The 27,861-nt window shown below is 57.5% G+C and overlaps 1 protein-coding gene across 7 annotated transcripts in view; it reads left to right on the top strand.

Moving 5' to 3' along the window:
- The window catches only part of ADGRE5 (adhesion G protein-coupled receptor E5), a 113,086-nt gene that overhangs the window by 25,020 nt on the left and 60,205 nt on the right, over positions 1–27,861 (top strand). For 2 of the 7 annotated variants that reach the window (XM_032781412.2, XM_075060964.1), the window contains 8 exons: positions 11–175; positions 1,163–1,354; positions 1,779–1,999; positions 2,405–2,471; positions 2,784–2,875; positions 3,356–3,524; positions 4,335–4,427; positions 4,828–6,920. In XM_032781412.2, coding sequence (XP_032637303.1) covers positions 11–175; positions 1,163–1,354; positions 1,779–1,999; positions 2,405–2,471; positions 2,784–2,875; positions 3,356–3,524; positions 4,335–4,427; positions 4,828–4,860 — 1,032 coding nt within the window. In that variant the 3' untranslated portion in view covers positions 4,861–6,920. Of the gene's footprint in view, positions 1–10; positions 176–1,162; positions 1,355–1,778; positions 2,000–2,404; positions 2,472–2,783; positions 2,876–3,355; positions 3,525–4,334; positions 4,428–4,827; positions 6,921–27,861 lie in introns of those variants that run through there. The other 5 variants (XM_075060962.1, XM_075060965.1, XM_075060960.1 and 2 more) reach the window with 3 other exon arrangements.

Consider the following 27,861-nt stretch of genomic DNA (forward strand, 5'->3'; position numbering starts at 1 on the left):
CTGTCTCCAGGAGAAGAAGACTGACCTACACCTCCTCTGCGCCTACTGGGAGCCTGGCAGCAGGCGCTGGGCCACCGACGGCTGCACCCTGCAGATGTTGAACACCACCATCACCCACTGCCAGTGCAACCACCTGACCAGCTTCGCTGTGCTTATGGCCTTCTATGAGCTGGAGGTAGACGTGGCCCTCGCCGGGGCCTCAGACCTGGTCTGTTTCTGCTCTTCCCCTCAATCCTCCCCAGCGGAGCAGGAGTCACTCCAGATTCCCCCTGAGTAAACCCATTCCCCACCGGCAGGCGGGGCCCTGGATCTGATCAGGAGCACAAGCAGTGTCCCCTCCTCCCAGGGGACAGGCAGACTCCCCAGGTAGCAAAAAGAGCAGGAGGACTTGTGGCACCTTAGAGACTAACAAATTTATTTGAGCATAAGCTTTCGTGGGCTACAGTGACCAACATGCCTGGCTGGGAAGCTGTGGGGCAGCAGGGGCAGGGGGGCTCACCCCATTGTGTTGCAGGGCAGGGAGCAGTCCCCATCCCCATCGCAGAGAGGCAGGGAGGGGTTAAATGCCTCACTCAAGGAGACACGGAGGTGACATCAGAGCTGAGAACTGAACCCAGGAGTCCTGCCCCCAGCCCCTCTGCTCTGACCCCTAGACCCTGCTCCCCTCCCCGAGCTGGTAGAACACAGGAGTCCTGACCTGCAGCACTGTAGCCACAAGCGCATCTGTCTGGTCTAAAAGCAGCTCCCTGCCGAGCAGGGACTTCCTTCCGCCAGGTGGGGGCGCTCTGCTCTCTCCTATGAGGAACAGCCCCGGCCCCTCGCACTGTCTGGCACCCCCGTCCTGCAGGGATCGGTGCCAGGGACTCCCCTTTGGTTGGTGATGACCCTAGAGCCCCCTCGGCTTCCCATGGCCCTGGGGTTGTGGGCAGCCCTCGGGGGGCGGGGGGGCGCACGGGGCAGGCTGGGCAGCATCAAATCCATCTGCGCGGCTGGACCCAGCCAGACACTGGTTCCCGCAGGCTGCCAGTGTCACCACTAGGGGGCTCTCCCAGCCGCAGCGCAGAGCGAGGCCAACAGGCTAGTCCAGCTGTACCCTAAAGCCCAGTCTGGCTGCTGCCTTGTGGGGGGGGGACCCTGACTAACCCTCTCACCCCCGGCACAGGACTGGACCCTGGACGTCATCACCAAGGTGGGGCTGGTGATCTCGCTGCTGTGCCTGCTGCTGGCCATCATCACCTTCCTCTTCTGCCGCGCCCTCAAGGGCCCCCGCACCACCATCCACCTGCACCTCTGCCTGGCGCTCTTCATCGCCTACAGCATCTTCCTCACCGGCACCTCCAGCACCGGCAACAGGGTACCCGGCTCTCTCCGCCCCACCACCCTCGGGCCCTGCTCCCCACAGCGCCCCCCGCTGGGAGCTCCCCCCCCCAGGCCAGCCTCGGGCCCTGCTTCCCACGGCGCCCCCCTCCCCTGACCTTCCCTCCAGCCAACCTCAGGCCCCACTCCCTGCAGCACCCCCCGCTGGCAGCTCCTCCCCCCAGCCAGCCTTGGGCCCAGCTCCCTGAACAGGCTGGGGCTGGAGAAGCCAGGAGCTACCCCACAGCCACCGATCCTGCCTTGTTCCCCACAGTGCCCCCCAGTGTCTGGGGCTGAAGTACCCGGGAGCTCCCCCCAGCCAGTGCTCCTGCCCCGCTCCCCGCTGCGCCCCCTGCTGTCAGAGGCTGGGGCTGGAGGAGCCAGGAGCCCAGCCCTCACGTCCCACGTCCCGTTGGCTGCAGGTGGTGTGCGGTTTGGTGGCCGGGCTCCTGCACTATTTCTTCCTGGCTGCCTTCTGCTGGATGTGCCTGGAGGGCGCCGAGCTCTACCTGCTGGTGGTTCAGGTCTTCACCCCCCATGGCCTCAGGCGCCGCTACATGTTCCTGCTGGGCTACGGGGTGCCGGCCCTCATCGTGGGCATCTCAGCCGCCACCTACCACCAGGGCTACGGCACAGCACGCCAGTGAGTCACCGGCCCTGGGGGGCAGGCCCAGTGCTCGCGGCCAGGGGCTCGAGGGGAACAGGGCCCCATGCCCAGGCAGCACACGGGGGCAGGAGCGGCTCAGCCGGGAGGCCGCTGCCGTCTGGGCCCACTGGGGGAGGGGAGGGGTGGGTCGGTGGGTCCCCATGGGGTGGGTGAGGCCCCCATCAGGGGGGCATCCTCTTGCCACTTGGGCTAAGGGCACCTTCTGCTCAGGGCCCCAGCCCAGGACATATGTACAACACAAGGAAGCTCCTGGCCACGAAGGGGGGGGGGGGATGGCAAGTCTCCATCGCCCACTCTGCCAGTGGGGGGGGCAGACCCCACCCTGCAGTGCCCCCTGCTGGCAAGTGAGTGACTGACCCGTGTCTGTCCCTCCCTCCACAGCTGCTGGCTCTCGCTGGAGAATCAATTCATTTGGAGCTTCCTGGCGCCTGTCTGCATCATCTTCGCGGTAACCGCCTCCCCCAGCCCAGCCCCATGCCAGGTGCCTGGCCCCCTGGCTGGCCCCTGAGGGCCTGGCTGTCAGCTGCCTTTGCTTCTTTCCCCTGCCACCCAGCCCCCGCTTCAGGGCAGCTGGGCCCCTCGCTGCCCACCCCCAAGTCTCCAGCCTCCAGGCGTAGAGCATTGTCACTATTGGGAGTGAGGCGCCCCCAGCCCAGGCAAGTGGCTGCCCCAGGGGTTGCACAGCTGGCAGATCCCATAGCCCGCACCCCCGGGACACAGTTGCCCTTCTCCCAACCCGCCTCTCCCCTGCCCCCCGCAGGTCAACGCTGTGATCTTTGTGGTCACCGTCTGGAAGCTGTCGCTGAAATTCGCTGACATCAACCCTGACATGAGCCAGCTGAAGAAGCTCAGGTAGCGGGCACGACCCCCGGGGCAGCAGAGACCCTGGCACTGCCCTGCTGCCCCCCGTTGGGGGACGGGGAGCTGAGGGGGGGCATATGAGTAGCAAGATGTCATCCCCCATGTGTGGCCAGAGGGAGCCACATATGAGTGACATTTTCCCCCACTGCCTACTGGCTAGGGGGCAGAGTCTAGGGAGGTGGGGCTGTGTGCAGGAGATGTCAGTCACATGCAGGGGGTGTTCAGACTCGAGGGGCGGGGCCCTAGGAGAGAGGGGAGGTGGGGCAACCCCTCAAGGGTGGGGCCCTGAGGAGGGAGGGGAGATGGGCTGTGACTGAGGGGTGGGACCCCAGGGGGACAGGAGCTGAGGCTGAGGGGAGGGGCTCCAAGGGGGGAGGGGAGTTGTGGCTCAGGGGCAGGGCCCCAAGGCAGGAGGGGAGGTGGGCTGTGGTTGAGGGGCGGGGCCATGTGACTGGTTCCCCTCCCCCGCAGGGTGCTCACCATCACGGCCATCGCCCAGCTCTGCATCCTGGGCATCACCTGGATCTTCGGCATGTTCCAGTTCAACCAGCGCAGCCTGGTCGCCTCCTACATCTTCACCATCCTCAACAGCCTGCAGGGGCTCTTCATCTTCCTGCTGCACTGTCTGCTCAAGAAACAGGCCAGTCCCCTCCCAGCCGGTGCTCAACCCCTGCCCCCCAGCGCCCCCCCACCCACCAGCACCCTCCTGGCCAGTGCTCAACCCCCATCCCATAGCATCCTGCCCCCAGCCAGTGCTCAACCCCTGCCCCACAAACACGCCCCCCGGTGCCCCCACAGCCAGCACTTAACCCCTGCCCCAGAGCGCCCCCACAGCTGGTGCTCAATGCCCACCCCACAGCGCCCCCCCTGGGCACCCCCACTGCCAGCGCTCAACCCCCTGCCCCACAGTGCCTCCCACCGGGCCCCTCCACAGCCAGTGCTCACCCCTGCTCCACAGCATCTCCCCTCCCCTGGGCACACCCCCACTGCTGGCGCTCAACCCCCACCCCATAGCATCCCCAGGCACCCCTACAGCCAGCGCTCACCCCCTGCTCCACATAGCCTCCCCGGGGCTCCTTCCACAGCCAGCACTCAACCTCTGCCCCACAGCACCATCCCCAAGCCACACATCCCAGGCTCCCCCCAGCCAGTGTTCAGCCCCCACCCCTCAGTGCCCCCCACCCCTGGCAGCCCCAGAGCCAGCACTTACCTCTGCTTCACTTAGGCCCCCCTGAGGCTCCTTCCACAGCCAGCGCTCACCCCCTGCCCCACAGCCCTGCCACTGGGGGCTCCCCCCAGTGCCCTCTGCTGGGAGGGGCTGGGGCTGGCATAGCTGAGAGTTCCCCCCTCCGCGGCCAGTTCTGGGCCCTTGTCTTCCTACAGCTGAGGCCTCACCCCCGCGAGCGCCCCTGCGCCATGGGGTGACCAGCCCTCTCCTCTCTCCTGCCAGGTGAGGGACGAGTACTGCAGGTGGCTGAGCTGCGGTGGCCTCAAAGGCCAGGCCAAATCCTCCGAGTTCTCCAGCTCGATCACCATCACGCGGGTAAGGGGGAACCGGGCTCCACAACAGCACAGGAGCCTTCTGCCCTGCAGCCCTTCCCCGCTCCCCCTTTCCCTCCTGCTCCAGCCCCCACAGCCAAACCCCACCCAGCAAGTGTTGGGGGGGTGGGGGGGGGTTAGAAATGAGGCAGAGCTGGGCTGAAAAGGAATTAGAAGCCAGACAGAGGGACTGGGACCCCTGGGGTCTGTCCCCAGCTCTGGGAGGGGAGGGGGGATATAGGAGCCAGGATCCCTGGGGTCTGTCCCCAGCTCTGGGAGGGGCTGAGAGCCAGGACCCCATGTGTCATTTTGACTCACCATGTGGCCTTAGGGCCACTAGTGACCAGCCTAGAGGGAGGGGCAGTGGGGGTTTGACTCCTGCTCTAACCCCCCCCCTTTTCTAGCAGGGGCTCCAGCGGTCGCAGGAGTCAGAGTGATAGCACTCTTGCACTCAGCCCATTTCTGGACACTGCAGCTTTGCAAATGAGAAAACCAGGCCCCCTGCCCCTGGCCCGGCCCTGCCTGTGAGCAGAGACCCACCACGCACCTGGACTCGCCGCATGCAGCTGCTTCAACGGTTGCCCAGTGGAACCGTTACGCTGCCCAGCTGCCCCCACCCGCTGGGCGCTCACCAGCTCCAGGCCTGCGCGCTGCCAGCATCACCAGCAATAGCAATGGCCAGCAGGGCAGCCGCTCAGCTCCGACGCCACGTACTCTGGCCACAGGGGGCACCTTTCCCTTCGGTACGAACGGGTCCCTGGCCCCGCCTGCGGTGCGATGCTGGGCCCGGCTGAGTGCGGGCAGTGGAGATGAATCCAGCCAGCAGTGATGAACCTGCCCCCCCCCGAGAACTCCTCTCCTCCCCCCAGGCACTGCAGCATCAGCCACTGCCCTTGGCTTCCATGACGGTACGACACGGCCTGAGCTGAAGGAGGCAAGCAGCCCCAGCCTGCGACGGTCCCCAGGGCTCGGCTGTCTGTGTCTCATTGGTGGCACTTTTTTTTTTAAATGATCTTCTTAAAGTTATTAAAATATTAAGTTTTGGGACAAAAACAGCTACTTCGAGGAGCCACGTGTGTGGTGGCTGGAGAGAACCCAGGAGTCCTGACTCCCAGCCCCAGCTGCTCTAACCCTCTAGATGACACGTTCTAAGGGCAGCTGGGCCCACGGTGATCCTCTTTGAGTCCAGCCAGCTGCGGAGCAGGCCCCCGCCCTCTCTGGATTAACTCCTGCTCCATTGAGAGCAGAACATCCTGACTCCATTTGGAAAGGGCCAGGGCTGAGAATCCACCATGCCCCGGGAAGCTGTTCCTCTGGTTAATTTACCCTCCCTGCCAATTTCCAGTGTGACAGTCTCAAAGAGCTCATGATCAAAGTCCCTATAGACTGACCAAGTCACCCCTTCCCTGTCTCTCTGCTAATCCACTTGAGCTCCTGGAGTCTGTCACTAGAGGGCAGGTTTGCGAATCCTCACGGGTCTTCTGGCCTCTCTCCAATTTCTCAGCATCTGTCTGGAAGTGGGGACACCAGAACTGGACACTAGTTAAGCGGCACTCAGACCAGTGCCAGATACAGAGTAAAATAACCTCCTCGTTCCTGCCTGAGCTTCCCCTCCACACATCCACTGAAAGTTATTTCATTAATAGTAGTATTAGTTATTATTACTGATCATTAGTACACAAGAAGACTTCAAACATTAGAGTTAAGCACCTGCTTTACCAGGGTACCGATTCAAAATTCTTTCCCACACCCCAAGCAGGAGCTCGTAAACCTCTTGGGTTCTTTTAGTAAAAGCTCGGTTTAAAGTGCCCACTTTCATTTTTTTTGTCTTTGTCTCATTCCTCCCGGCTTATCTTCTCTGTTAACCCCTGGAGTGCTCTGCTAATGAGACGATGCACAATTAAAAAACACAACCGTGATTTGTTTATATATATATTTCTGTCTACAGCAGGGGTTGGCAACCTTTCAGAAGTGGTGTGCCAAGTCTTCATTTATTCACTCTGATTTAAGGTTTCGCGTGCCAGTGATACATTTTAACGTTCTCAGAAGGTCTCTTTCTATAAGTCTATAATATATAACTAAACCATTGTTGTCTGTAAAGTAAATAAGGTTTTTAAAATGTTTAAGAAGCTTCATTTAAAATTAAATTAAAATGCAGATTTCCCCAGACCGGTGGCCAGGACCCGAGCAGTGTGAGTGCCGCTGAAAATCAGCTTGTGTGCTGCCTTTGGCACACGTGTCGTAGGTTGCCTACCCCTGGTCTGCACACACACACACATATATAAACCAGCTTTTTAATACTAGCAATAGTAATCTATTGGGTGCATTTGCTTGGTTTTAGTTTATTTTTACTAACCACTTTAATATGGAATTTTCTGTTATTTCTGTTTATTCTTTTTTCGTTCCTTTATTTCTGTTCTTCCGATAAATCCTGGGTTTGAGATTCTTCTTATTTTTTCCTGCCTGTTAAAAGAAATTAAATTAAGCAAAAGATGCACTCATGGTCTTTAACTCGATCTGTTATTGCCAGAAGGGGCGGGGATGCAATTGATTTTATATACACTTCTACCCTGATATAACGCGACCCAGTATAACACGAATTCTGATATAATGTGGTAAAGCAGTGCTCCTGGGGAGGAGGAGGGCTGGACACTCTGGCGGATCAAAGTAATTTCGATATAACAGTTTCACCTATAACACGGTAAGATTTTTTGGCTCCCGAGGACAGCGTTATATCGAGGTAGAGGTGTATATATATATTTTTTTTTTTTAATTTGACCATCTTGGACCTTTGTGGAGGTTTCTAGTTTAATGTAAGTACCAGGAACGGCAGGGAGAAAACAAGATTTTTCTAACGAGCATTGGGGCTGTCAGAGGCAGCAGTAGGAAGCCAGTAAATTAACAGATTGTTAATTGCTCAAGAGACAACAGCAACAAAAAAAAAAAAAACGGGCTTGATTCTTTCCAGTCCATGTTTTTCTCTCTTTCTCTCAGCTTATTTTGTATTTCCAAGTGCACTGGGGTGGGGAGGGTGGGGGCAGATCTATATTTATTTTTGCTGGGGGGGCTAAACATGCTTTTTTCCCACAGGTCCAGCAAGGATCCCATGGTTCTGGGGTGTTAAAAACCTTCCTGATGAGGCTTTTTTTTTTTTGTTTTAAGTTGATTGCTTCCTTGTCCATTTCGGCCCCAGCTGCCTCAGACTGTGGACAGCCCACTCCCATCCCTTGTCTGCCCAGGAGGGATAGAAACCAGCTAACCCCCCTCACCCCATCTTTAACAATGTGTTTCTCCTCCTCCTCCTCCCACCAGGAGCCTTCCATGCATCCCACCTCACCACCCCCAGCCTGGGCCGTGGGGCCAGCCCAACTGAACCTGTGAGTCTCAGAGAGGAGTCTGTGATCACCCAGAGTGGGACAGGAACGGGGTCAGATCACACAGCTGGGGCTAGAGCCCCCAGCCTTGAGTAGCAGCATGGCCCAACCGCCCCCAGTACCCATGCTAAAGAGCAACTCTGCTGGTTTGTACCAGCTGTCAATCCTTTATCCGTCCGGGGCCTGTGTCACAAGAGGGCAATGCACACAACTGCACACGCATACTCAGATGTGCATGCGCAGAACACAGGAGACCCTGCACACATATGTAAACATGCATGAATGGAACATGCACACACATGCCAACAGGCAAACACAGGTGCTCCCACCGGAACACATACCCCCATGCATGCCCATGCACACACATAGGAACATGCATACACGGGAGCACATATATGTACCCATGCACACACACTCTGATTGCATCGCCCAGTGCAGCTCTCCCTCGACTCTCAGAGCATTGGCCTGGATTTACCCCTAGCTCTGGATCTGGGTTTACCCCAGGCCCTGGGAAGCTGGGAAGCAAAGAAGGGCCGAAGGTGGCACCAGGTGGTTGTGATGGGAGTGGGCGTGGAACAAATTTCAGAGCAGGTGCAAACACTCTAGAACCGCCCCCCTACCCCTGGCTCAGAGGAACCAGCGGTGGCTGGCTGCCATCAGGGACAGGCCATCCCCAGCACTGGCCTCAGGGCAGGTAGGGGATGGCAAAGGCAGAAACATCTTTCCTCTTCCCCCAGGCATGAATCCCTGTCTCTCTGCTGCCCCTGGCTGGCGGGAACTGGGCAGTGCACTAGGCAGGCTGGATGGGAGGCCCTCTGGGGCAGCGCAGGGGGCAGGCGGGGCTGAGATCCGGGAAAGGCCTAGGGCTGCCAAGGGCATGAGGATGAGTCCAGAGCAGGGGTAGGCAACCTATGGCACGTGTGCTGAAGGCAACATGCGAGCTCGTTTTCAGTGGCACTCACACTGCCCGGGTCCTGGCCACTGGTCAGGGGGGCTCTACATTTTAATTTAATTTTAAATGAAGCTTTTTAACATTTTAAAAACCTTATTTACTTTACATACAACAATAGCTTAGTTCTATATTCTAGACATTCTAAAAACATTAACGTATCACTGGCACGTGACACCTTAAATCAGAGTGAATAAATGAAGACTCAGCACAGCACTTCTGAAAGGTTGCCGATCCTTGGCCCAGAGGGTCTCCGCAGCTGGAGCTCACACGTTCAGGCGGAAAGGTCCCACATCCCACTCCAGCTCGTCCTACCAGGCTCCCCCCCAGCTCGATAACGACCTTCTGTGCTGGCAGAGGAACCCCGGCTCGGATCCTGGCTGGAGACGTGTGTGTGTGTGTCCATTGAACCCCGATGTGTGTTTTTATATATATATATCTCACACATCGGGGTTCAATGGATACACTGGCCATGCTAATGCAGGAGGGATGTGTGTGAGTGCTGGGAGAGACACCCGCAGTGTGGGGCCTGGACCTGCCTCCCCCCAGATCCCGCAGCTGTAATGATTCTTCTTTGAGATGTGTTGCTCATATCAATTCCAGTTAGGTGTGTGTGCGTGCTGCGGTCACGGATTTCAGAAACTTTTTTCCTAGCAGCTACTCGTTGGACCAGCTGGGGAGGCACTTTGAGTGGCACTGAAATGGCGATCTGTATAAGACCCTGCCAGCCCAACCCTGCTTCAGTTCCTTCTTACCACCAGTGATGGTTATTGGAACACTGGTCTCTTGCTTATCAAGTGCTCCACTAATCCCGAGCTTTCTCATATCTTGGTAGTTACCTTTGTTAGTTAATCGTTGAGAGTTATCTTAGTGTTAAGTGTAGTTTAGTAGTTGGGGGCAGTTCTGCCCTTCAACGACTGCCCTTGGGGCATGCCGTCCCAGGGCTTCAAACCCTGCAGTTCTTGTAACAAGCCCATGCCCATGGGCAATCCCCAAGACTCCTGACTTAAGTGTCTGGGGGAGGCCCATCGGGCTGACAAGTGTAAGATCTGCAAAGCATTCAAGCCCCGAACAAGGAAAGAGAGAGAAATCCACCTCGAGCAACTCCTCGTGGAGTCTACACTGCATCTTGGATGCAGGACCAAGCGCCTTGGTACGCAGTGCTCCCCCAGTGGTACCGGCAATGGCACCGCAAAAGTTCCCGTGCCCCTCTCAGGACCGACAATCTCCCAGGCCCCAAAGATGTCCACCCCAGCAGCACTCCCACTCCCCAGTTGCTTGAAAAAAGCCTTGGGAGGACCCTCCATTAGGCCCGAAGCGGTCGCGGCCCCAACTGAGCAAACTTCGGACCAGGCTTCTAAACCTGACAAAGCCGCTAGGCCCCCGGTCTGCTCATGTCAGTCTGGTCAAGACGCGCACACGCCATTTTCCTGTGGCTCAGTAGGAAGCTCGGAAACTCCTGCAGCTCTCGCCCCTTCTGCATTTTCCAGCTCTGCTTTTATTTCCTCCTCTGAAGACATGCAGAAGTCAGGTGATTCGTGGGAGCTGCTTTCTGAACCCCGTTGGGTCAAGATGAAGGTGGGGAGGATTTTTGGGGGGGGCAATTTGACAATTGAACCATTCCCCCCCCCCAAAAAAAATCAGTCGGATCATCTTTGAGCAAAAGACCAACAGAAACCCAAATGGCACTCTTTTTTCTTTCTTTCAAAGGACAAAACAATAAAAAACAAAAAATTCTCCCTTTTCAAACACAATTCTGAATTCTCGCCCTCGTCTTCCCAACAGAGACCATAGGAGCCAATATCACATGAATACGTCATTTTGCCAGGGCGGGGTGGAGGGCTTAGGGTGGGGTGGAGGGTTAATTCGGGGAAGGGGCAGGGATACAGACTGAAATGCTGTAAATATGAAATTTCAAACAAACAACAAAAAGGGGAATTGAGGAATCCCTTGAAAAATGAAACGGATTTTAAAAAAAAATACAAGCAATCAACCACAGTCCCAGGAACAGTTTGTGTCCTGGAATTAAAATATTTATCTAAAGATATATACTGAGCTCTGCTCCAGCCCCATGGACTGTTGGGGAGGCAGGTGAAGGGAACAAGGAGACCCCCTCCCCTTTTGACAAAGACAGGGGAAGGGATTGCAAAGACTAAGAGCAGATTTTTACAATCAACATGAAAAAAAACTTTTTGGCACAATTTTTATGTAATATATACATATAATGCGCCATTTCTGTGACTTTCTCAACATTCCTTTTTCCTGCTGGATAAGGTCCTTTTTTCATACATCTTGACATGGATCGGTCATTTTCTCACTCACTGCCATTGTGGAATTGTGGGTAAAAAAAATTTACTGTAAGACCCAAAGATACTGTAATTGTAGGTTAGGAACATTGTTTGGGGTTTATTTTGCTTTTTTTCTGGACGGGCTGTTGGGTGTTGGGAGTTTTTAAGTCTATGGTTATTTACTTGCATCCCTCTGGGATGGAAGGCATTTGACGGGGTCGAGTTGAAGGGCCAGGTGGGCGTGTGGTTCAGATTCATGGAGTGTGGAAGGGTTTCGCTTTCTGGTTCCTTTTCTCCCAGCCTGTGGAACTACTGGAGAGTGTATGAGAGATCATGAGAGGGTTCAAAACAGTCCTGGGCTTCATCGGCTTGGATGTAGTGACTTAAACATTGGATAAAAGGGTGGCTACGTAAGAGGCAGGATCCCTAGCTGGTGTAAATGGATGCTGCTCTGCTGGTGTCCATGTAGCTATGCTTATTGACACCCCACTGTGGATGGGGCCCAAGGAGCTTGGGAAACTCAAGCTCCCACTCCCAGTGGCCAGCAAACACCCTGGGTGAACAGTAGAGTATAGGTGACTAGTGGGTGATATTTATGGTGTTGCCCTGGCCAGTGGTCTCTGGCCAGAAACAAGGCCAGCAAAGGGCTGGATAGGCCCTGAAAAGCTTTTTCCAGCTCTAGGCCTTGGTGGGGGTAGATGGACCACCCACTAGTGTCATTCCCCTGCCCCATGCAGAGCAACCAGCCCTCGACCACCAGGACCATCACGGAGAGCTGAGTGAAACTCAGAGGTTTCAGTGCAGCCACCGTCCCACCTCGCCGGAGCAAAACCCACAGGCAGCTCCCTGCCAAGCCAAGTGCCCAATAGGACAGCTGAGGCATGCAGGGAAACTGGCCTGCAAAGCCTTCTGGGATACTGAGGGCTGCTTCAGTGGCTCCACTGGAGCTGTATGCCAGGCCACAGACAACCACCCCCCGACCCCCAAGTTCCCCCTGAACACTGCGGCTTGCACCAGAGTCAATGCAGCATCCAGGTCTGTTACTCTAGAATATTTGAGTGTTTTATTCAACAACTGATGACTTACCCCCCATTCCCCCCTGAGCCTCCTCCTTTTGTCCAATGCCCAGCCCGGGCCCTGGGCTCAGCAGAGCCTGAGCTGAGAGGGTGGAATGGGGGTGTCAGCTGCACAATTTCTTTTGCACCTCTGGGATAACACAGCACAGCTTCTGCCCGTTCTAGCCTTGACATGGGAACAGCTCCAGCTCCCATTGCACCGAGGGGAGCCATTCCCAGGCACCCCCTGATGGGAACTGCCCATCGATCCCCTGATGGGAGCTAGGCTGGGGTCTGGTCTCCAACCCTCATCTCCCACTCTGCTCCAGGAGCCTGCATTTCACCCTCCCCGTCACAAGTGCAATGAGTTCGTTAGCTGAGCCGGGCTCAGCCCTGCTGAATGGTGGGTTTTTCAGGATGCTGGGAGACATTTAAGCAGCAGGTTTGTTCTCTTGCTGGGTGTTGCATTTGGAGGCTATTTGAAAGCTGAGTGTGGGGGCGATTGGAGCCGCGTGACTTTTGCACCTATGAAATCTTTGCAGGGTGATTGGGGGTTGGGATGGCTGCCTCATGACGCCTCCCAGGGAGCAGCTGTCCAACCAGGGCTCCCATCCGTGTCACGGATGGATTTAGTTGCGTGGGCTGTTACTCACATGGGGCTTAGCGCCCAGATCCATTTGGAGGGAGAGGTCAATTCTGCACTTCCTGTTCTGGGGGGTTGGAAATTCCTCTGCTCACAACCTGGCAAACCAACCAGCCTTATGCCCTCCCGTCTCGCCCGTGGCTGGTGCCACCTGGACATTTCTGCATCCGAGGTGCAGTCCTTCGATGGCCTAGCCCCCCCCCACCCCAAAACCAAAGACATACCCGGTAGAGCAAGGGGCTGGCTGCCTCCGGCAAGCCCTGATGGGAGCCAACAGTGCTTGGGGAGGGTGGCTCCTGGTTTGGCAGGTTATCTTGAGGGTGGGTGGAGCCTGGCATGGCCCAAACAAGCCCCCCAGCAGCCCAGCTAGGCTAGTTTCCATTGGCGTGAGCCCCATGAGCTGTAGCTGGAATAACGCATAATCCTGGGTCTTCATCGCCTTGCACTTAGTGCAGCCTTTACCCCCAGTGCCCACTGCGAGCATGTGGGAGTGGCATGTGCCCACTGGCACTCGTAGCCATGCCCTGCACCATGCGTGGCAGCAGCGCTCTGTCCCACCCCAGCAGAGCGAGCGGAAAGCTATTGGTGGGTTTCCTCTGCGAGGCAGGAGCCCAGATAGTGCAGTGATGGCTCCTAACGTGCTCTGGCCAAAGAGACCCTAGGGCCAAAGTCACAGTGTGGAGGGTTCCCAGGGCTGGGGTATTGCAGGGGGTGCAGTCGTGTCTCGGGGGGAGGCAGGTTCCTGGGGTACAACGGAGGGGTGCAGTCGTGTCTCATGAGGGCGGTTCCTGGCGTATTTCAGGGGGGTGCAGTCATGTATTGGGGGGGCGGTTCCTGGGGTATCGCTGGGAGGTGCAATTGTGTCTCCAGGGGTTAATGGAGTACAACAGGGGGGTGCGGTTGTGTTTTCTACCAGAGTGGCTCTAACATGGCTTCCTATCCAGGCCCTCAAGTTGATCTGGCACCGGTGCCCCTCCCCCATTTCTTTACATTTTGCTGATGCCTGCGGGACCCTTGTCACTTGGCTGCTCTTGGGAGTTGGCCCCAGTTTCCCATCTCTGGGCAGGGCCTTAGCAGGGACCCTCCTTTCAATGCATCTCCCCGGCTCAGTGCATTTGACCGTGTCACTCCTGGTGACTGGCAGCAGCTCTAACAGCCTCCTGCTGACCCTCAGAAGCATGTATCTGTTCCTGGGGTTTGGGGGGCAGGTTTTGGGGTGAAAGTCTCTGGGTCTAATCCCAGTGGTGATGGCAGAATGGTCTGGGCTTGGACCCAACAGCCCCCACCACCACCACCACCTCGCTGACTGATGAGCCAGCTCTGATCTGAGGGAGGGCAACGGGATGTCTGTCAGTGGGGGGGTCAGGGAGACCCTGCCTGAGGTCCAATGTATTGAATGGTGCTCACTCTCTTTGTACATGGCTCTCTTCATTTATCTGGGGGCGGGGGGAATTAGCCATTCTGAGAGTGGGATCGGGGGTGGGGGTACAATATATCAGGGGCTTGATTTGTGGGGGTGACCTCCCTTTAAGCCCCTCCACCCGTCTCCCCCATTGGCCCCCATGCCTGCCAGCCTCTTATTTCATGGGTGGTAGGTCCTGGTAGGACACTCACTGTCAGGGCAATCTCGTGCCCCAATTCGGGGGGCTCCTTCACTCTTGCTCCCCCTCTCTTGCTGGTAAACTGGTCCCCAGCCATGGAGAGCCCTGCTCTCCCAGCTCAGCCTGCCCCCCATCTCTTTGGGACCAGTGTTACGCTGAGGGCTTGGGAAAACTCCCAGCTCCAGAGCCTTTAAAGTCGGGGAAGGGGCCCTTCCCTCATCCCCCAACTCATCCTGGCTGCCCACCTCTGACCCATATGCCAAACCCGTTCCCAGCCCCCAGCTGCAACTGAAGCCAGAGAGCCACAAAATCCTGCTGCCATCCACAACACTGAATGAGCCCTCCCCCCTGCCCCGGGGCAGCCATGATCCCCACCCCAGTCAGTCCACCCCCTCAAATGCCTTTATGTATTGGGAAGGCGGAGCATCAAGCTCTCCAATCAAATTCCAACTCCAGCTCCGGCCACCAATGAGAAGCCTGTGCCTCCCCCTTTCCATGAGAGATCTCCTCTGTGATTGGCTAGCTGTTAGCCAATGGCTAGGAAGATGTGTTTATTTGGTGACTCCATTTCCCATGGGGTAATGGGCCAAGTTGGGATGGAGCAGCTGCAGCCCCACAGAGTCCACAGCCCCATGAGGGGGCTTAGAACCCACAATCTGCTGAGCCCAAAGCCACCTGTGCAAATTCTGCACCCAGTCAGTAGGGGGTGGTGGTGCAGGCACCACTGCATAGCAGCAGAGGATGAGGGAGAAGCTGTTGCCCCTCTGCTGCCCATTGCCCATGGACAAGGTGTCTCTGAGCCCTTCCCTCACCAGGAGATGGCACAAGTGGAGATAGGGGGGCCCCTTAGTCACACCACATGGCCAGCCACCCATGGGGGCCACCTGGGGCCCTTCAGGCACCCAACCCTCCCCCCCTCCTTGAGCTGAGGGTGCAGCTCTCCCAGCTGGGACCTAGAAGAAGGTTGTTGTCCTCATTAGTGGGTGCTTCCTCTGCCAGGCCCTATGGGTTTAGCTCCCCCCTTTTCCTATCACCCCCCTTGTTGGCCCAATGCCACCACGTGTTACCAGGGCTGCCCAGTGGGTGCCTGCAGAATAGCGCTGCCCTCCTGCCTGCTGGGTCTTGGGACAGGCCTTCCATGGCCTGTCTCTCACTTGGAATTCCGTTGCTCCTTCCTTCCTCTGTTCAATATGCCAAATCAATTTTGGGTCAAGTGCATTAAACAGAACAAAGACAAAAACAATTATAACAATAACGACGATGCAGATCATTTAAAAAAAAATAAATGGCAACTATTCTTGAGTTACAAACGAGAAATTCAAACAATAAAGGAAACAAGAGTTCTTGGAACCAAGGGGCCGAGAGCTGGGTGGTTTCGTTCTGGTGGGCGCGGCAGGCGGGGCGGGGGGTCGAATGGCACAGCAGGCAGGGCAATGAAAGCCTGGGGGCAGGGATGGTGCCAGGGGAAGATGCCAGGGAGTGAGGGGTGATGCCAGGGGCTGGAGAGGGGATGCTTGAGGGGGTGGGGTGATGCCAGGGGGCTCAGGGGTGCGTGATCAGCTGTTAAGGGCTATTCCTTCCCTACCCCATTCTCTGTTCATTAGCCTCCTCTGTGTCAGCCCAGCATCTACGGAGCCCCCTAGTGGTGGCCCCAGGGTGCTGCTGAGCCAGAGAACAGCTAGGTTGGGTCAGGGTCCATCAACCCCAAGACAGAATCCGCCTTTATGGTCACCACTGGGGAGGCCAGGCTATTTCCACCACCAGGGGGCACTGTGCACGCCCACACCTCAGTCGCACCCACCCAGACAGACAGCTGTGGGGGGATGGCGGGGCTCGGGGCACAGGGTGGCCCCATCACTGTGGATGAGAACGAACGTGGTGCCCAGGGGTCAGTGCCTGGCATCGCCTCAGCCTGGTTCTGGTTTTCAGAGCCCCATTGGGAGCTGGCAGCCTGGCAGCCCGGCAGCCCCTCAGCTCCCCCCACCCATGTTCTGGGAGCCCCGTCTCTGTGGTTCTGGCAGCCCTGGTGCCCCTCTGCACAGACCATGGGGGCAGCTGCCACCTCCACACACCCTGGAGCTGAGACCCCCCCTCAAATTCACTTCATTGTCAGGCCCAGGCCCCATTCCCTGTCCTGGGTCTGTATCAGAGCCAGCACCCCCTAGAGTGGCAGGACCCTGTGTCATATTCCCACCCCCGAGTCAGGCTGAATTTGATAACAGTGATTAGATTGAGGATAGCGGGGGAGGCTGGGAGTCAGGACTCCTGGGTTCTATCCTCAGCTCCAGGGAGGGGGAGATGAGACTGCGCCAGCCCCCTGCAGACAGCAGCTCACTTGCACCAGAATCAGGCCTGGCTTGGAACTGGGAGACTCCCAGGGAATTGGGGGGGCGGGGGATAAAGATTGCTGGGGGGAGCGGGGCTGTGTGAAAGGCCTTGGGGGTCTTCATCCTGCCTTTCCTCTGCTGGCCAGGAGATGGCAGCAAACCCTGGCGAGCAGGACTGGCCCTGCCAGGGTGAGCCAGGAAGGGAGGGATGGATCAGATATACCCCCGGGCCTGGGTACAGCCAAGCTAGCAGCCCCCCACGCTGCTCCCGTTTCCCTCTCCCCTGAGGCACCCGTGGGGGCAGCTGGCAGGAGCTGGGTCCAGGGTGAGGACCTGGCCTGGCAGGACGAATGGGGAGAGGATGGCAGATCTGTCTGTGCCATATCCTTCTGTCGTTTGGAGAGGGTCTAGCCCCACTCTAACCACTAGACCTTCCATCCAGTGGGTCCCTGCCCCCCTCCTAGTGTGAGGATGTGGGACTCAGCCCCCTGCTCGGCTTGGCTGCTGCACGGCTGCCTTAGGGGCAGAGATTATCCCCATGCTAACTTGACTCCAGCTGGGGTGGGGTGACAAATTCAAACCATGGGCTGGGACTCAGGAGCTCTGGGGTCAGTTCTTGCCTCTGCCACTGACTTCCCTGAGTGACCTGGGTCAGTCCCTCTGCACTGCAGGTTATCGTCCCTGGTTCAATGGGAAGCTCTTTGGGCAGGGACTGTGTGTCTGTGCAGAACCTGGCACAACGGGGACCCTGATCCAGCCAGGATCTGCGCAGCACCCAGCGCAGTGGGGCCCTAATCTCAGTTCTCATCTGCCCCCTGTCTGGAGAGACACAGCAGGGTTCTGGCTCTGTGTGATCATTCCTATTGCCCTCCAGTGACCAGGACTGCTGTGTGGTTAAGACACCTAGTGCTGCAAGCCGCTGAGGGAGCACTCCCTGAGCTCAGCTGGGTTGAGACCCGTCTCAATCCCCCCTTGTGGTCTCCAACTGGAGCTGTTATTTGTTTCTTCATTTCCATACTGCTCTGTGTTGTTGTTCCACGGCTGTTCAGCAGCCCTTGTCCCCTGCCCCAGAGGTGGCTGCATCTTAGCACTGGACAAGGGATCCCTGTCTAAACAGCTCCTGCACCCTACCCCAGAGGCGGCTGCATCTCAGTGCCAGGCGAGGGATCCCCATATAAACAGCCCCTGCCCCCTTCCCCAGAGGTGGCTGCATCTCAGAGCTGGACAAGAGATCCCTGTACAAACAGCCCCTGCGTCCCACCCCAGAGGTGGCTGCATCTCAGCGCCAGGTGAGGGATCCCTGTATAAACAGCCCTCGTGCCTCACCCCAGAGGAGGCTGCATCTCAGTGCCAGGTGAGGAATCCCTGTATAACCAGTTCCTGCGCCCCACCCCAGAGGTGGCTGCATCTCAGTGCTTAGAACTCATCCCTCTATAAACAGCCAGAAATGTCCCTAGGGGCTGCGGCAGCGCCGGAGAATTCTGAATGTCCCGGCCAAGAGCTGACCCCAGGACAGCCCAGCTGGGAGCACAAGCTGGGCCCATTGCCCGTCGCAGCCCCACAGCCTGTGACAGGCCAGTGCTTCCGGTCCATAGGCCAGGCTCCCGGCTGGGGTAACTCCATGTCACCCCCCCTGCAGCTCACAGCGCTCTGTCCAGAACCCTGCTGGGGCCCTGCTGCATGGCCCCTGATGGAGAGAGAGCTGATTTCCACCAGCGGGGGCTCTGGCCTGCTCTCTGCTCCCATCCCCACAGCCCGAGCACTGAACTTCGCTCCAATAAAACCAGCTGGCTCCTTGGATGGAAAAACAATTCCCGCTCCCACAGCCTATGGTCCCTGCATCTCTACAGCAAATTGCACAATATTTATGGGGTAGGGCAGGGCCAGCTAGCCATGACATCGCATTGGGGGAGCAGTAGAGCGTCCCTGAGGGCTGTATGCCTGCTGCACTCCACCCCCTGAGCTACAGGAGTTGCTCCCTCAGCCAGCAGCTTGAGTTGGCTGTTATCCTCCATACGGTGCAGGCACTGTGCAACCACCGTGTTCCCTCAGTGCTGTCACCCCCGTTGGTCTCCAACCATTGTGGTGCAGATGAAACTCCAGCAGTTGTGGCTCTCAGGGATCCCCCCAGCCCAATCTTGGCCCTGTTCCCCAGATCAAGGCCCAGGTCTCCGCCCACGTCCCAGGAACCACCCCACTGCTTGCTTGGGGGGCAGCCCCCCAAATTCCCCAGCAGGGAGTGGGTCCAGGGTCAGGTCCAGAGCGGAGGATGCTGGGGAATGCCCTCTGGCCAGACACAGAATGGGAACAGTTGGGGAAAACCCAACCCAGATCCCACACCAGCTTGTCAGCCTGTAGCTTGCCCCACCTGGACCCTGGCCCGCCTCCATGAGCCGCGCCTCCATGGCCCCCACTTCCCCACTGGGGCTGCTGCCCAGGGGCCCCATTGTTAGCCACAAAAGAAGCAGCAAAGGTCAGACTCCTCCGTACCAACTGCCCTGACCCTCTAGGCTACAGGGAACTCGCTGTGGGCCATATAGGGCATATGGCACAAAGGTGCCATTCTGACTCTGTCCAGAAGGGGGCAGACTCGAGTTCTTGCTCATACCCGCAAGGTGTCACAGCAGCTCACTGAGAGCCAGACCAGAAAATTCCGCACTGAGCTAAACAGCTCCTGACATCTTCAAGTGCCCCCCATATTAAGAACCGCGCTCACATGTGCCAGCCAGCCCGGGGGGCAAGGTAGGAGTCAAGACTCCTGGGTCCTTTCTGCTGCTTTCTGAGCTCCCCACCCCCCACCAGCGTCTTTCTCACATTTCCTCCCAGACAGGCAAAATCGCCAACTCAGCAAAAGAAAAAAATAAACTCAGAGCGGAAAAAGCTCTTGTGTGGGTGACGCTGGCATGACGCAGATGGGGAAGGAGCTGGGAACGGAGCTGGGGAGGGAGGGGGCTGAAGAAAGGTGGTAGTGCCAGGCCACCCTCTGGAAATGTTTGTGTCTCTCCTTCGACAGGCACATGCACCTTCCCCTGTCACTGCAAAAGGGTTCTGGGACCAGATCCCCAGCCGGTGTCAATGGGTGTCACTGCACTGGTGTCAATGGGCCAGATCCAAGCTGAAGTCAATGGGACAAATCCCGGCTGGTGTCAATGGGTGTCGCTGCGCTGGAGTCAATGGGCCAGATCCCCAGCTGTAGTCAATGAGATAGATCCCGGCTGGTGTCAGTAGGTGTCCCTGCATTGGAGTCAATGGGCCAGATCCCAGCTTGTGTCAATGGGACGCCGCAGGTGCTGCTGGAAAGGCTGTTGGGGAGGAGATTCAGGGGGGACTCGTCTTGCTGAGTCCATGTTAAACCTGATTCCCCAGCAGTGCTGGGGGCACTGTGCTGCGGGGAGCAGGGCAGGGACTCGGGGTGGGATGGGGCTCCTGCCGCTCAGTCAGTGCTGGCGCCAATGCCCCAGCATGGCACTAGGGGGCGCTGTGCTGCAGGGAGCAGGGCGGGGTGACTGTCTCCTCGTTAATCCTTCATCTACTGGACAAATCCACATGTGCTGTGTCAATCCTGTTGTTTCTCTTGACAGCTATTTTCAGGGGTGCCTGCCTGGCTTTGTGCTGCCAGCCAGTTCCATTCAACCTGGACTGCAAGTCGACAAGAGAGTCTGCTTCACTCCCTGTCTTACTATTTTGTACTGTGTAGCTGTTAAACAGCCCCTGCGCCCCACCCCAGAGGCAGCTGCATCTCAGCTCTGGGTGAGGGAGCCCTGTATAAAAAGCCCCACCCGCCACCCCAGAGCTGTCTGCATTAGAGCTCTAGGTGAGGGATTCCTGAATAAACAGCCCCTGCATCCCGTCCCCCTCAACACACCTGCATCTCAGCACCGAGTGGGTGATCCCTGTGTTTACAGGGTTTAATGTCCTTTGTGATTCTCCCTGACCTCCTCTCTTCTGGCAGTGAGTTGCACAGTCTGCAGTTTGTAAATTCACCACCCAGCACCCAGCGCATCTGTCCCCAGAACTCCCCCCGGCGTCCCCCCAGTGCCCCAGGCTGGCTCCTGACGCCAGCTGACCCTGCGACCTGAGCGGTGTCAGAGCTCCCTGGGTCGCTCTCGCTCTGGGCAGGCAGGCGCCTGGGCAGGAGGCGGAGAGTGCAGGGTGAAGCAGGTAGTTGCTAGCTACGAGAGCTGGGATATCCTGTACCGACCAGGTAGGGGAAAGCAGCAGGATGTGGGTTCTCGGGTCTGTGTGCTGCATCAGGGAGCGGGTACAAACTGCCAGTTCAGCAAACAGCCACTGGAGCCCCAGAGCTCAGTGTAGGGCTCCAGGCCCCAGATCCACCGCCCACTAGGGTTGAATTAGGGGCTTTGCACCCCAGACCCCCCCACACACACACACTAGGGCTGAATTCAGGGCTCCAGACCCCAGACCCCCCAGAGTAGAGCTGAATTCAGGGCTCTGGCCCCAGATCCCCCTAATCAGAGATGATTTTAGGGCTGTGAGCCCCAGAATCTCCCCCCCTCCACCCACCAGAGCTGAATTCTGGCTCTGGGCCCTAGATCCCTCCCTCCCCCTAGACCTGACTTTAGGGTTCTGGATCCAAGCCATCACCTCCTCCTATGCACCCAGGTCCTGCCACCCGGGTAGTTCCCTGCCCCCTGCTACTCCAGCCTGAGCCGCTGCCAAGCAGGCAAAGCAGAGCAGGACGAGTGAAGGTCTCCCTGGTGGCTGGGGGTGCAGCAGAGTCCTGCAGCGAGGCGGGGGGTGGGGGGGGGTCAGAGGGCTGCGAGTGAGCAGGGCTCTCTGAACTGCCTGGGCCACAACTTCCCCACAGCCTGCGTGACCACACCAGATGCCTGTGGGCGGCTGCACCTGGAGGAAAGAAAAAAGAGCACCAGCGCCTCCGGGCTTCTGTGCAGCAGGGGGATAAGCTGCGGAGCCAGAGAAGAGGGGAAGTATCATGGGAAGGGCACCTGGCACTGGCATCCCAGGCAAGCTGCCTGGGGAAGCAGGCAAAGCCCAGGTCAGGGTTTGGATGGGAGACCTCGGAGTGCAGCAGGGATCAGGGTGGAGGTCCCTAGGGAGCGCTCCCCTCACCATCACTGCTGGCCCAATGCCCCAGTGCGGCGCTAGGGGCGTGGGTGACTCCACAGAGGGCACTGGGCTCGGTGCTGTGCTGTGGGATACGCCATCTCCCCAGGGCACTGCCGTCTCCCTGTTCTCGTGCTATAAGACAGAGACAACAGGTCCTGATACCCCTTTTCTAGAGCAGTTAGGAGTTCATAGACTTTTATCGCACCCCCTCTTATCCGTCTCCTTTCGAAGGTAAACTGCTATAAAGAGCTGCGGTGCCCCCACTCCGGAAGCAGCAGCATCTTATAAACAGCTCCTACCCCCCACCCCAGAGGTAGCTGCACTTCAGCACTGGTTGTTATAAACTATCCCAGTGGTCCTCAAATTTTTTACCTTGTGCCCCCCTTACCCTTCTCCATTCACCCCCTCTGAGCCAGGGGTAAGAAGGCTGAGGCTGGGGCCACAGCTGAGGGCAGGGGTGGGAATGGAACCCGGGTGCAGGGCCGAGAGCGGATCCCCAGGCATGGGGCTGGCAGCCAGTTCTGGGCATGGAGTTGAGAGCAGAGCCCTGGCCACAGGGCAGGAGCGAAGCTGAGTGGCACTTCTTCCCCGCCACCCTTAGGGGCTGGCCCAGGCTTCTGATGTGCGCCCCATATGTTCCTCCATGCCCCCCTAGGAGGGCTTGCCCCACAGATTGGGGACATGTAAACTCCCCCCTTCTCTTTGAGCTGCGGGTGCTCGGCACTGCTGAAAATTAAGCTGGGGGTGTCAAGCCGTGCACCCCAAACATGAAAGGCCTAGTTCTGAAAGCATCACCCTCTCTCCTGTGCCTCAGTTTCCCCTGCTATGCCACAGGGAAGAGCCCTGCCCCTGCCTGGGCTTTGTGTAGCTCCTTGGGCGGGAAGGGTTGAACAGGCAGCTTGCCATTAGCGATTGCACTGCAATGATCAAACAGCAGCTGTGAATCGCTAAGGGTCGGTGCAGTATCCCCAGCTCTCGCCAGCCACACGACTTCAGCCACGCTGGAGTCCCTGTTCGCCAGTCGGCCCTGCAACTCTCTGATTGGCTGCCCTTCTCCACTTCCCTGCCTCCTGGGGAAGGGCAGCCAATCAGGGCTGTTGCAGGTTGCAGGCTGAGCTCTCTCCCCCTCCAAGGATCAAGAGGAGTTTTGGGGTGGGGGAAGGGAAGCAGTGGATAATAATCTCATTGGGCAGGAGGGAGCAGGAAGAGCCCAGCCACTTAGGGCAGTGCCATTCCACCCTTCCCCTCCCATCAGGGCTGGCTCCAGGGCTTTTGCCACCCCAAGCAGTGGAAAACAAACAACCCCCCCCCCCCAAAAAAAAAAAAAAGCCGCCATCGTGATCAGTGGCAGTGCCACCGCGCCGCTTTCTTCTTTGGTGGCAGGTCTTTCCCTCCAAGAGGGAATGGGCCAGTCCGCCCTCTGCTCCACCCCCACCCCCTCTATCCTTGCAGCCCCTGGCAGGGGAAGGGGCTGGAGAAGGAGCCCCAGAGCTGCAGATGTGGGCCCGGCCGGCCCAGAATTAATTGATTACAATGCTGGAGATTGAGACAAAGCTGGAAACCTCTGCAGCATCAGCAGCCAATGAGCTGCTGGAGTGGGGCAGAATTACCAGTGTTACTGCCCCATATATCCACCCTGGGGGGCAGGTGGAGTTCACACCCTGTAACTGCCCACACACACACACGGGCGGGATGGGGGAGTTCACAGCCTGTAACTGCCCCCACACATGCCTGGGGGAAGAGAGGGGGAGTTCACACCCTGTAACTGCCCCCACACGCACCTGGGAGAGACAGGGGGAGTTCACACCCTGTAACTGCCCCCACACGCACCTGGGAGGGACAGGGGGAGTTCACACCCTGTAACTGGCCCCACTCATGCCTGGAGGGAACAGGGGAATTCAAAATAACAACAGATCAAACCACAATCTCATCTCTTTTATTAAAATCTCCCGATTTGGGGGACGATCTGATTTTGGGGTTTCTCTCACTTGATCTGCTGGTGCTGTTAGTGATCAGCTCCCACCAAGAGCAGAGAGAGCCTGACCCACCTGGCCTTTAGGAGGACCTGTTTGCTTGGTGACATATAATATCTGATTAGTCTCAAGCCTTGGTGATTATTTCCCATTTGCCCTAGTTGTTGCAGGCCCCACAGAGGCACCGACATGGTGCAGGCTGATGGTGTCAGGCTCTCGCTCCCTCTGTGTCATTTTCTCACTCTGGGTGCAACTTCCTCAGCCAGTGTCAGCCTTATAAATGCTGCTATTTCCAGCCTTCCCCGCTTGCTCCCCGCCTCCCTCCACCACGGCACCCATTGGCGTGATGAGAAAGAGGAACTGGCCTGGGCCACTGCGGGGTACGTGCGTTTGAGGGAACAGGTTGTACTTCTAAGTTAAGTACAACTGTATGAACTCACGATGCCACAAATGCAGTTGTGTGACTGCAACCGTGCAAGCTGCTGTAGCTACAGCTGTGCAGACACAATCTGCTGCAAGTACAACTGGACAACTGTCAAGGTCTAGTGCAACCACCACATATCTACAATCTTGCAGGCACAATTGGCTGCAAGGACAGCTAGAACCAGGGAAGTACGCTACACCACAACTACAACTGGGTAACGCCAGCAAGGCAAGCACACAAAGGAGCAAGTACAATGGTGCAGCTGTACAAATGCTCCACTACAGGTGCAACAGCTCCACTACAACTGTACAAAAGCACAATGCTGCAAGTGCAATGGGACAATTGTGCAGCTAAAACCGTACGAGCACACAATGCTTCTAGTGCAACTGTGCAACTACCACTTTGCAACATGACACTGCAAGGAAAATTGCACAGCTGTGCAAGTGCACTATACTACAAGTGCAACCATGTGAGCACCATATGCTGCAAATGCAACGGTACAACTGCAAGCATGCAAGCACCTTTGTGCCGAAAGTGCAGTTGTGCAACAACCTGACAAGCTCACAAGTATAATGACAGCAGTGCAAGCACATCACACTGAAAGTGCAAGTGTGCAAACACAATATGCTACCAGTGCAACCACACTAGGCTCTAAGGGCCCTGTGCAACTATAGATGTGCAAGCACTAGACACTGCAACTGCATAAGCTCATCGCTCTGCAGGAGACTCATTTGTGTCCAGCCCTTGTGCCCTGGCTGTGATTCTCTCAGCTGACCTACTAACAACACGCAGGCTGGTGTCCACACAACATCCTTTTCCACCTGCCTCGTCCTTGCTGATGAAGTTTGTTCCAGTGCATTCTGGGAAACTCTGTGCTGCGAATGAGAATTACTTGCTAGCTTGGGTCCAGTGCCCCTCCTCCAATGTGGATTTAAGTATTTCTACAGAGCAGAGCGGCTCCAAGAGGAAAGGGTGAGAACACCCCAGCTCTGAATATCCCATAAGGTGCTTGCTTGGGATCCCTGTGCTGCATCAGGCAGCATGGAGATTAGAACCTGGGTCTCCCACATCCTGGAAAAGATGCTGACCAGTGGGGTAAGTGCAGCACCTCCCCCCATGATGCTTTGTGCAGGACTCATTTTGGGCTGGAAACTGATTGGGAGGCAGATGCCCAGTGGTTCAGATTTAGAGGATTGCCTGGTTTGCAAGCTGTGCTGGTGATTCTCTGAGGGGCTGAGGTGTGACAACCATATGCAGCACTGAGGAGACACAAACCTCTACCTTCCTTTCACCTGCTACAGCTGATGGGTGGCTGAATTTCTGGGTGTAGGTTTGTACAGCACCTAGCACCGTTCGTATGTTCTAAAGCCAGACGGGATCAGTGTGACCATCCCATCCAACCGCCTGCTTAACACAGGCCCTAGGACATCCCCGGCTTAATTCCTGTGGGAACTGGAGCAGATCTGCTAGAGAAACATCCAGCCTTGATTTAAAAATAGCCATCGAGGGAGAATCCACCATTGCCCTTGGTAAGTTGTTCCAAGGTTTTGTTCCCCACACTGTGAAAAACATTCCCTTTATTTCTGGTCTGTCATTTGCACCAGAAACGCAGAAGATGCTGGACAAAATGAGACCCTGCTCCAGGCAGGTAGATAGATCCAATTTTCCAAGACTGCGTCCCCCATCCGGTCCCCCCCCCCGTTTGTGGGATCCCCTGTTTCTCTGCCCCCCCAGCTCCTGGGCAGGAGCTACCCATGCAGCACAGACATGGGCTGAGCACGGCTACCAGCGGAAGGAGCCGGCCCACGCTCCAGCACCATAGTGGTGTGACCCAGAGCCAGTGCCAGGGTGTCCGAGTGTCTGCACTGCAGCCGGCCCAGGGCAACCACTTCCACCAGAACAACAGCAGGAGCCCATGAGTGAGGAGGGGCCCTGGTTTGTCGGCGCTTTCACTTCTGCTGCTCCTGATTTTCCTGCCCATTGTTCAGTTCAGGAGCCATTGCTGACGCTTCCTTATGGCAACACAGCTGATATCCCAGGAGAGCCAGGGCACATGTCCAGCTGCATCCCCAGCCTGGCGCCAATGCCCTGGCTGTACTCTGTCCCCAAACACACCCCAGCCTGGCACCAGGGGGTGCTGTGCTGCTGGGATGGTGGCCCCACTGCCCTGGCTGCGCCCCATCCCCATACACACCCCAGCCTGGCACCAGGGGGCACTGTGCTGCTGAGGTGCTGCCCCCACTGCCCTGGCTGTGCCCTGTCTCCAAACACACCCCAGCTGGCACCAGGGGACGCCGTGCTGCTGGGGTGCTGCCCCCAATGCCCTGGATGTGCCCTGCCCCCATACACACCCCAGCCTGGCACCAGCAGGCACTGTGCTGCTGGGGTGCTGCCCCCACTGCCCTGGCTGTGCCCTGTCTCCAAACACACCCCAGCCTGGCACCAGGGGGTGCTGTGCTGGTGGGGTGCTTCCCCCATTGCCTTGGTCACGTCCTCTCTCCTCTCTAGTCATTGGGGGCCCATCTCAGGATCGGGCCCGTGGGCCTAGCCACAGCGTTTGGCGCTCATTTCTCATTGCTCTCGGCCTCTCTCGCTCCAGTGAAGCACGAATCCCTGGGGCCGGGCTGGTTTGTGGTTCAATTTCCTGATTCCGGAGCAGCAGGATCAGCGCCAATTCCCACCCCCTGGAATCCAGGCCAGCCAGGGAAACTGATCCCCTTGGCATGAAACTGCCCATGGAAAAACCCCGGGGCCGACTGGGGCAGGAGGGGGTTGAGGAACTCCACAGAATGACAATCACATTCAGGAAACCTGCCCCCGACTGGACAGGGCCCCGGGCACCCGGCCTCTAACCTCACGCTGGGGAGAGCCCTGCTGCTGGGGCCTGACCCCCAATACTGTGGGGAGAGGGCTGGGGGGGGCATAGGAGATAAGGTGTATTTGAGGTGTTGGTGGGGGGGGGGTCAGAGTACACTTAGAGGGTAGCAGAGGTTGGAGTGTATTGATGGGGAGTCCAAAGGGGGGTGTCAGAGCTGCCCAGCACTACAGAGTATTTTAGGGTGAGGGACTGTGACCCGCAGCTCCCCGCTATTCCAGCCTTATTCCTCAACTTTGCTTATGCTCCTCAGTCCTGACTCACAGGCCCCTGCTATCTCAGCCCCCGGCACCCCCATCCTGCCAGCTGATCTCACCCGCCAGTTCCTGTTTCTGCTGGGGCAATGTTTCCATGAGGTCTCCGGTGCCTGCCCAAGAGGTGGCCAGGATATCCGCACAGTGACACAATTCACCAGGATCCAGGCATGGGGCCTCCGGAGCCTGACCTGAACTGCCCCCTACATCCCAAAGAGCATGATCCTGCCAAGCAGGAGGCAGCCTGTGGGGTGAGAGCAGGCTGGGGGTCAGGACTCCTGCGTTCTAGTTGCAGCTCGAGAAGGAAATGGGGTCTAGTGGTTAGAGCAGGGGAACCTTGGCATCAGGACTAGTGGGTTCTATTCCCTTCTTTACCCTCTCTCTCTCCTCATGAACAGCATCACACTGGGTGGCTGCCTTACCCCTGTATCAATATCGCAGCCCAATATCTGAACTCTGGGATACTCTTGTCTTCCCCACTCTCCTGTGGCAGAGAGTTCCCCCAGTTAACAATGCAAGGCTGAAGGTGACAGTGGGGTGAGTGCAGGTCATGAGCTCCCAGCCAAGCACAGATCTGCCCTGAGGCC

Source organism: Chelonoidis abingdonii, chromosome 26 (assembly GCF_003597395.2).
Source record: "Chelonoidis abingdonii isolate Lonesome George chromosome 26, CheloAbing_2.0, whole genome shotgun sequence".
In the NCBI taxonomy this organism is placed as follows: Eukaryota; Metazoa; Chordata; order Testudines; family Testudinidae; genus Chelonoidis; species Chelonoidis abingdonii.